Source organism: Morus notabilis, unplaced genomic scaffold (genome assembly GCF_000414095.1).
Source record: "Morus notabilis unplaced genomic scaffold, ASM41409v2 Scaffold1684, whole genome shotgun sequence".
In the NCBI taxonomy this organism is placed as follows: domain Eukaryota; kingdom Viridiplantae; phylum Streptophyta; class Magnoliopsida; order Rosales; family Moraceae; genus Morus; species Morus notabilis.
Window position 1 is genome coordinate 99807 of NW_010361024.1, and position 9765 is coordinate 109571.

A 9765-nucleotide genomic window follows, 5' to 3' on the forward strand; every position below is an offset into this window, starting at 1 on the left:
GCCCAAACTGAGTTTACCCAATTTCTTCTTCACCTCGTAATACGAATATGGAAGTTTAATTTCTTCAGGAAATGCATCTTTCAACAACTTCAAAACAGAGTTCATACACTCATTGGATTATTTGTGCAGCACCTTTAAATGCATGAGTTTCACAAAAAAATTCAATGAGGAATACTTAGTACACCCTGGATACAATGTCGATTCGAGCTCAGATAACAACTCTTTAAATTCATTATGCTGCGCATCACCTAACACTTCAGCTTCTACTTCCTCTGGCATATCATGATCAAAGTTATTTCCAACAACATCATGTATAACTGCAACCATCTCGTCAACTGATTCATTTATTGGATTGGCCGCAACATCGTCTTTGCCATGGTAATACCACGTCGTATATAAAGGATTGAAACCATATTGGTGTATGTGTGCTCTAACTGTTTCTACTGGAAAACAATTATGGTTTAAACACCTATGACACAGACAACTTGTACAACTGCTTTTATCGACATAATCTTTGGCAATATTGATAAACGCAGACAACCCTTCCCAATACTGATCAGACAACCAATTTTTTAGATGTATCTAACTCTTGTCAATTGGTATCTTGACTATAAAAATAATAACACATCTAATCATACTTCATGTTTTCTTGTAACTATATAATTACGTTTATAAAGAAAGTTTAACATTTCATGCTTCAATTTTATAAGTTTTATCAAATTTTATGAACAAGTTATTTTTTTATTGTTGTACTCATAATGTTTATAATTAATTTTTAATTTTCTTTCTATTAATATAACTAATTCTTATTAATTAAATTCTTAAAATTAATAGATTTTAATAAAATTTATGCATTATAACGACATATTTTTCTTATTATCCAAAAATTCAAACCTACAAAAAATAATTTTCAAATGATTTCGGCACACCATAACTGCAAGATGTGCCACCCAGAACAATTATTAAAACTTTTAATCTCAACCTAAATCAAATTATAATCTTAAAATTTCAACAATCTCAATATCAAATTTCAACAATCTCAAAATTCATAATCTAAAATTTAATCTATAATCTAAATTTCAAATTATATACTAATTCTAAACTTCTAAAATCTATAAATCAAATTTTAAGATTTATAATCTATAATTATATATAATTCAAATAACAAAAAACTCATAAATTTTAAACTAACAAATACAATAATTCGGACCAAAAAAACTTTGAAAATTCAAACCCACTAAAATGGGGGTTGAAAACGGCAAGATTAACAGGGACAAAGGGTAACGGCGGTGGTGGACTTCGGCGGCACCGGCGGATTTCAGCGGTGGCAGCAGAATTTTAGATTTTGGGATTTTTTGGATGAAAAAATAAATAAAATATATAATATTATTGATTTTGAAGAGAATACAAAGAGATTTTGAGAGTTTGGGGTGAGAAAATCAGAAAAAATCGGTGAGAGGCCGAGTGAGAGAGAGAGAGAAACCGATCAGAGAAAATGGAGGAGGAGGCTCTGCTCGTGGGCATATAACAGACTCTTTTACGACGACATAATACCTATTTGTGATGACAAATGTTGTGGGAGGAAGGTTCTGGAATCCTTATTTGCGACGACATTTGTAATGTCGTCGCAAATAACATTTGGGGTCCCGCCCAGTTTCCCCACCTTGTAAATTAGTGAGGGAATACAAATCACTTTTTACGACGACACACATTAATGTCATCACAAAAAAAATTTGCCACCCGTCAAAATAATCCTTTTTGCTCGGGAAAAAAAAATTAAAATTTATTTGTGCAGGACTATTTGCGTCGCAAATAATGGACTATTTGTGACGACATGTCGTCATAAAAAGTGCTATTTTGGCGCTAAAAATTCGCGCCATACGAGATCTAGCGCCAGCCATTATTTGTGACGACATGTGACATTTTTGTGGTGACATTATTTTTTCAATTTTATGAAATTATTTGCGACGACATGTCGCTGCAAATATTCACTTATTTGCGACGACAAATGTCATCACAAATAATTCCGTCGCAAATAGGCCAAATTGTAGTAGTGTCTTGAGGGGGTCCTCCATATCTTTTTGATGAAGTACTTTGAATCCATCTAGGAAAAAGAGTTTAACTAATTAGTAGTTATGAGACTGAGAGTAACAATATTTAAGTAACCAAACAATGAAGAACTTGAAGAATATACCTTCATTTTCCATACAACCAATCCCTTATACACACAATTGCTTTAACAATATCATGTTTAAGGGAGCTACGGAACTGATCAAGCACACGACCGCCAACACTAAATGCAGCCTCTGAAGCAATTGTTGATATAGGAATGCATAATATATCATGAGCCATGGCAGTAAGAATTGGGTAGCGGCACTGATTTGTCTTCCAATAAGAGAGAATATCCAACTGATAACTCCATTTCATTATAAGCTCGTCTAGATACAATTCCAACTATGATTTTTGGTTTGAAGCATAAAACAAATCACTTGAAACATCATCAAATTCTTGAAAAAAAAATATATAAAACATTAGTAACTAAGATAAATATTACTATTTAAAAGAATGCAAATATATAAGAAAAATAAATATTACCTTCAACAAATATGAGTCATCTACTTCCATTCCAAGTGGTGCTTTACCCTTGTCTTTTTTCTTGCAAGTGGATGGTGAGGCAGAATGATCAAGCTTCAAAGCATACTCGGCAAAATGGATTCCAACTTCTCACGCAAAGAAAACAACTCCTCAGAGTTATGCCCGTTAAGTGGTGCTTTACCCTTGTCTTTTTTCTTGCAAGTGGATGGTGAGGCAGAATGATCAAGCTTCAAAGCATACTCGGCAAAAAGGGATTCCAACTTCTCACGCAAAGAAAACAACTCCTCAGAGTTATGCCCGTAAGCTTTATTGTAGCAAAAGTCAATAAACTGCATCTTATACTGAGGATCAAACACAAGTGTAATGCCTAAAATAGGGCTAAATTGTATGAAATTTGGGCCACATATGCATAGCCTTGGACTTCAAGTACTCATCTCCACCTTGGGCAGCATTTTTCAGGGTTATGTAATATTCCATAATTACTAAAAAATACAAGCTTGTTGTGGAAAATCTTGTGCCAGAAAACAAAAGTGTGGCATCATAGAAGACTTTCAAGAACTTGGATATTTTTTCAACTCTTTCCCACTCATCGGAATTGGGACAATTCTTATAGTTAGAATCACTCAATTCCAAATGTTGGAAAGTAAGTCTATAAAAGAGAGCACTTTCAAGCATAAGGTAAGTTGAATTCCATCTAGTAACCACATTTTCAGACAATCCATTGTTGCTTCCCATCGATACCAACTTAACACATTCTAAAAACTTTTGCTTCCTTTGTTGTGATCCTTTAACATATTTAATACTATCCTGAATCTTCTCAACCGACTTATCAATACTTTTCAAACCATCTTGCACAACAAGGTTAAGTATATGGGCACAACATCTCAAAAGAAAGAATTCACCATGAAAAGGTAACAAACCACGCAAGTTCAATTGATTTTGCAATGCATCCACAGAGACATCATTCGAAGCAGCATTATCTAAAGTGATACTAAAAAGCTTTTCCTCAATTCTCCAATCACTTAGAGCCCGTTTGGTTGGAGGATTCGTTCTCTGATTCGAATCATGGTTCGCTACAGTATTTTCTCTCACAAAAAACACACGTAAATTGAAAATAATTTTAATCTCATGGTTCTAATCCATGAACCAAACGGGCTTTTAGTATAGAAAAGATTTTCTCAGATAGTGTTATCCCAATGTGTGGAGGTGGCATAAGAAAAAATTTAAGATTTTTTTATTCAACTTCCAATTCTTATCAAGAAAATGAGCAATCAGGCACAAATATCCATCATTAGTTAATGAAGTCCACAGATCAAATGTCAAACTTATTCTATTAGGACATGCATCCAACATATTTTTTATTTTCATTTTCTCCCTTTCATACAACTTAAGAGTGTCAACTTTAGCAGTGTTCCTAGACACTAATTCCACATCAGGATACATATATTAAAGCATAGCCTTTAATCCTTTGTACTCAACAAATTGAAAAGGCAAATCATGCATAGCAATACAAGCAGTCACCAACTCACGCCATTTTTCAGAATCAAAGCAACAAAAGCCTAATGACAAGCTACTATAACGTATCTCACGTCATTTTTCAGAATCAAAGCAACAAAAGCCTAATGACAAGCTACTATAACGAGAAATAAACATTTGACCAATATCTCTAGTATCTGATCTCGGACAAGTTTTAATATGCTTCAACAAGTTTCCTGCTCCATACTTACTAGCAGCAAGACTTTGCTACCCACACTTCTTGCAAGCACTCCTAAGCTTTATGTCTGGACCAAGAGGAAGGATGTCAAAAAAGTTCCAAATTTTTTATTTCAACTTCTTCTTGAGAGGTTTTTGGCCACCGAGGCTTGTGAGCTCAACCGCATCCTCCTCAAGCTCGATATCGACATCTATTGCTTCAATGTGCTCACTTTGTGCCTCTAAATCGTTGTTGTTCATCTACAATAGACTTAAGAGATGGAGGAGGGAAAGTTCAATGGAGATGGCGGTCAAAGTTAGAAAGTCTATTTCGAGGAGAGAGAAGGACGGACACGAAGAAGAAAGAAGTGGAAGAAAATTCAGATGTGAAGAGAAGGGAAGAGGCGGCAGCGGGCAACCTCTGAACTGAGAAGAGAAGGGAAGCATGTCTAGGGTTTGTCTTTATTTTTTTTCTACGGGTCGTGTCGGATTGGACCCGAAATTGACATGAAATTGACACGCAATTGAATTGCGGGTTGTGTCCGGGTTGTACAGGTCCAACCCAAAATTGACCCATTTTTTCAGTGTCAAATTCAGTTCAACCTAATTCCGACCCGTACCCCTTTTTTTCTCAACCCTAACCCACAATTTTCATATTGATTTCGATTCGTGCTGTCATGTCGTAACCCGTATTGACGTCCCTAGTTTGCCGTATAGACAAAATCCTTTATAGATCGTTCTCTTGTTTGCCTCATCACGTTTTTCTTTCTAAATCATTGTTATGGTCACTCAACGAAGGCGACCCTTACAATATACCTGACGGGGGGAGACAAAAGCAAAATGCCTTGCGGAGAGAGACTTCATTTAAAAGAGGAAAAAAATAGAGAGACATGTAAACTACGTCGTTTAGTTGGGGACTGTTTCAACTCAGCCATGCTAATACGATATTATTACAATGAAAGAGCTTTATTATTATGAGCTTCTGACTTGTGCGCTCTATATATATAAAGTTGAAAAGACGTCCAACTTTTGGCAACAAACTTGGATCATTCACGTGGTTCGTTACGGAAAGAGAAACACAATAAGGGCCAAAAAATTGTACGAATCTGTAAAGCAACACGACAACAAGAGATTTATTAATGGCGACGAGAGAGAGGAACAGGGAAGATGATATGGAGCTCCTAATTCCAGCTTCGGAAATCTCTGTAAATGGAGCCTCCAAATCCTCCTCCCCATCCGACTCTCCACCTCCTTCTATTTCTCATCACTCTGGTCGCGAGTCGCGAGGTCAGTTTCCCTTTCTCTCTCTATCTCGCTAAACACTTTCTCGTTTTCTGGTTTGCGAAATTTTCATGTTCCCTCGGGATTCTGTTCGAGATGAGAGAAATCATGCAGATGAATCGTGAATCGAGCGCAAACGAGTGTGCTTCAATCTATCGTCAAAGAGGAAACGTAAATTGTTCTCCGTCAATCCGGTTTTCTTAAACGTAAATTGTTCTTACTTAGTTTGATTTCGATGACGTTTCTGAATTCCGCGATGATCTTGTTGAGAAAATGAGAATCGTCGCAATGTTACTTGCAGAGGAATGCATGGTTATAGTGCTAGGGATTTTGGATGCATTTGTAATCAGATTTATGCAGGATTTTGTTCGATAGAATTTGGACCTACTACTTGAATGCGTGAAGAGAAACAATATAGTTAGAATTATCCTCAATCTTTTCTTTGCGCTTAAAATTCAGAGATTTTCTGATATAAATTTTTCTGTTTGAATGCATTTTCTAAAGTAATTAGGAGCTGGGCTTCAAAGAAATTTATGTCTGGATGGTGAGTTATTTTCTGTGCAAGACTTATTACTAGTCAAATAGACTGCAATAATTTTATTTTATTTATTAGTTTACATTTGTTTGCGTTCCGTGGTTTTGTTAATAACAACTTATTTTAGTTTCAAAATGAATAACAACTTGCTTTACGTGGTTTTGTTATCTGATTCTTCTTGCAGTGTCATTCTTCTTCCAATGGCCATCACATTCTACGTCACATGGGGTTTCATTAGTTTCGTGGATGGTTTCTTCTCTCCGATCTATAGTCATCTTGGGATCAATGTTTTTGGTAAGCAGATTTTCAATTTCTTTTTTATAAAAAAAAAAGGTTATGGTACAGAGAAAATGTTAGAACTTTTGTAGTAAGCAACTTGGTCATTCCAAATAAATGCATTTGATTGGATCGAGCCAAACAAGACGCTTTTAACATTATAAATTCCTTACTCTTCCAATTTTAATTGACCTTTATTGCAACAAATCTTAAAAAAACCAGTACAATCGTGTATCTGGTTGAATTTTCAATAGGATTTGATGAAGGCTTTTTCAACCTCTGAATTTATGCAGGTCTTGGATTTGTTACCTCCATATCCTTCATCTTTTTAGTTGGTATCTTCATGTCATCGTGGTTGGGAGCTTCTGTTCTTGCTCTTGGGGAATGGTTCATCAAGAAAATGCCTTTTGTAAGCTATATATATGCTGCGTCAAAGCAAATAAGTACAGCAATATCACCAGGTAATGACCAGTACATGTATTTTAGTCTTAGCTCCAAGTTATGTTTACTACTTTTGAAGCTATTTAACGTATGCTTTATAGATCAGAGCTCTAATGCATTCAAGGAAGTGGCTATTGTAAGGCATCCGCGTATTGGGGAATATGCATTTGGATTCATCACTTCTTCTACAGTTATTCTTCAGCAGAGCACAGGGGAGGAAGAACTCTGCTGCGTTTATGTGCCTTCGAACCATCTCTACATTGGCGACATATTTCTTATTAGTTCAAAAGATATTTTGAGGCCAAATCTGTCTGTCCGAGAAGGGATCGGTATGAATTTCGTTTAGAGACCTCTATATGAAACTAGTGACGGAACCAGACTTTGAATTTAGTAGGGGCACAAATATAAACGAAGTTAATTATAAACTAATATAATGTAATATAAAAATGGTATCCACTTATAACCTATTATAATATTATGCATGTTTCAACATTATTATGAATATAAAAATGAAACCTAATAGATCTCTCTATGTACCTTAATGTTATAGAAGTTGATAAAATTCTAAAACAAAGGAGATCACAGAGAAAGACGGTAGCAAATTAATCTATCAAAAAAAAAAAAAGATAACAAGTTAAATAAGAGAAAGAGGACAAGCCAAAATAAAATTAAAAAAAAAAGAAGAAAAAAAGTAGACATTGTTGAAAATAAAAAGAATTTGAACATGTATTGAACCTTAGAAAAAAGAAGAGTCCATATGACAATTTAAAAAGTGAGTTAAATCAAGCCCAAAGCTATATAAAAGACAGTACTGGGTGAGGAACTGGGAGTTCAATAGACAGTGTAGAAGATATACAATAGCTTTTCAAGTTTTCAGTGGGGGCATGTGCCCCCACTGGTCTTATTGTGGTTCCGTGCCAGTATGAAACTATATAAACCATCCATGAATCTTAAAGGTAGTTTGATATTTGGTTTTTGTATGTGCAGAAATTGTCATCTCTGGGGGTCTATCCATACCCCAGATGTTGACTACATTGGATGTACAAGCAACCCCGTCTGGAAGAGTCGATATAACTTCTCAGCATAGAGGAATAAATGTACTTCACTTTTTTTGTTCTTGAAGACTTTTTGCTTGTGAATGTGAATATTGGCCTATCTTGCTTTAAGCTTAAATGTTTAAGAATGGTGATTATTTACAAATTTTAATGACTATTGAACTAATGTTCGTATTGGAACAGCTGTAGGCAAACAATGTTCAGCGAAGAAATTGAGGAGGCGAGAAATCTTTCAATGTTAGATGGAATGGATTTTATGATTGTGAAGAAGTAAAGATGAAACTGGAACAAAAACCTACAAAGAAATCTAAGGGGGCACGACAAATGGGAGTTTGTGTTCATGTACTAAAAATTACAGATGGCCTCCACAGGGGAAACTTGTACCAGCTAAACATCCTAATTTTGATGCTTTGCATACCCTGTTTACGAAAATGGTCCCCTTTTTTTTTTTTTTCGGTGAACCAAAAAATTACTGCTTATACATGCGCAAAAGTGGATATTTTTCAGTCTTGATTAGTAATTTGGCAGTACTCTTAACAGCACAAGCTAAGTTTTTCGTACCATGATTTTTTTCCCAGAAAAGGAAAAGGAAGCAACATTTGTCATTTTGTACCGATCTTCAACTGTCGTCTTTTTTATTTTTTCAACACTAGTTGGGGGCACGTGCATGATCCCAATATAATGTTGGCATTACTTCTATGGTTAACTTATGCATGCTACTTTATTAGATGAAACCGCTAAAATCAATTTGACATAACATGAAACATTGAATGATCAACTATATTTTTTTAATTGATTATCACTAAATTAACTCAATTGAACAGACCACATATTATATACAAGAAAATGTCCATTCCAGAATTTCGATGCCATTGATACCTTGTGATAATTGCTTGTTCACTGCCAAAGAACAAATAAACTTCAATCAATTGAGGATCTTTGGTAAGGCATAAGCATAAAAAGGAAAAGAAAGTTAAAGAACAAGAATTGAGTTGACATGAAGTAGACCAACATAAATGAACAAGTCAATTTGAGGAAGCACAAAAAATACATAAGATTATTATATAGTATAAAAAATCAACTAAGGGGGCGTTTGGTGGGAGGATTCAAACCATGATTTGAATCATGGTTCATGGTGCACTATAGTATTTTCTCTCACAAAAAATACACGTAAATCAAAAATAGTTCTAATCACATGATTCTAATCCATGAACCACACGTCTCCTAAGAGTTAAAGCAATGCCAATTTCTTGCCATCACTTTTTTGCTACAGTATTTTCTCTTATAAAATTAAAATTTCTATTCAAATTTATGGATCAAAAGGCCCTAGAAAGAAATCAAAGTAAAGAAAAAGAAAAAGAGAAGAGAACAATACATATTTGATATTGGAGAGAGAAGAAGGTAAAAACTATATATAATGTAAAACGGTGGGGACAGGATCAAAACTCATACCGGCATTTTCATATATGGTATAGAATAGATAGAATAAACAGATTTTTTAGAAAAGCACGTCAACCAAAAATTAAACTATACATCAGCCTTTAACAAAAAGGAAATAAGAAAAAAAACTAACATAAAGACATATATAAAAGAAGTTATTTTGATAGGAGCAAACAGGGGAAAAAATATTTCAAAGTACATCATAAAAATATTAAACTGTATTAGCATCTAAAAAAGAAAAAAAAATAGAAAATAAAAAATAATAATAAGATTTAAGTAAAAAAAAACAACAACAACAACAACAACAAAAGGGAAGACTGACATGTGACCAAAGGAGTAGTACGGAAGAAATAAGAGAATTTTTATAGTAAGAACTGTCTTTTTTAAAATAAAAATTGTTATTTTAACCGTTAAATTAAGATGCCAGAGTTTATCACGTGAGTATTCATG

General features: G+C 34.4%; 2 protein-coding genes across 2 annotated transcripts; one reads left to right on the plus strand and one right to left on the minus strand.

Annotated features, from left to right (window-relative positions):
• Positions 1-2196: 2196 nt before the first annotated feature.
• Positions 2197-2930, minus strand: LOC112091586 (zinc finger BED domain-containing protein RICESLEEPER 4-like). Its single transcript, XM_024165618.1, has 3 exons — positions 2777-2930; positions 2596-2720; positions 2197-2454 (listed from the first exon to the last, which is right to left on the minus strand). Exons 1-3 carry the CDS (start codon positions 2928-2930, stop codon positions 2197-2199), a joined length of 537 nt encoding a protein of 178 aa, XP_024021386.1.
• A 2434-nt stretch (positions 2931-5364) lies between these two features.
• On the plus strand, positions 5365-8464 carry LOC21386878 (protein LIKE COV 1). Its single transcript, XM_010098091.2, has 7 exons — positions 5365-5574; positions 6073-6112; positions 6288-6397; positions 6673-6840; positions 6922-7149; positions 7808-7917; positions 8059-8464. The coding sequence occupies exons 1-7, from the start codon at positions 5427-5429 to the stop codon at positions 8062-8064; spliced, it is 810 nt and encodes a 269-aa protein (XP_010096393.2). The 5' UTR covers positions 5365-5426; the 3' UTR covers positions 8065-8464.
• Positions 8465-9765: the final 1301 nt, after the last annotated feature.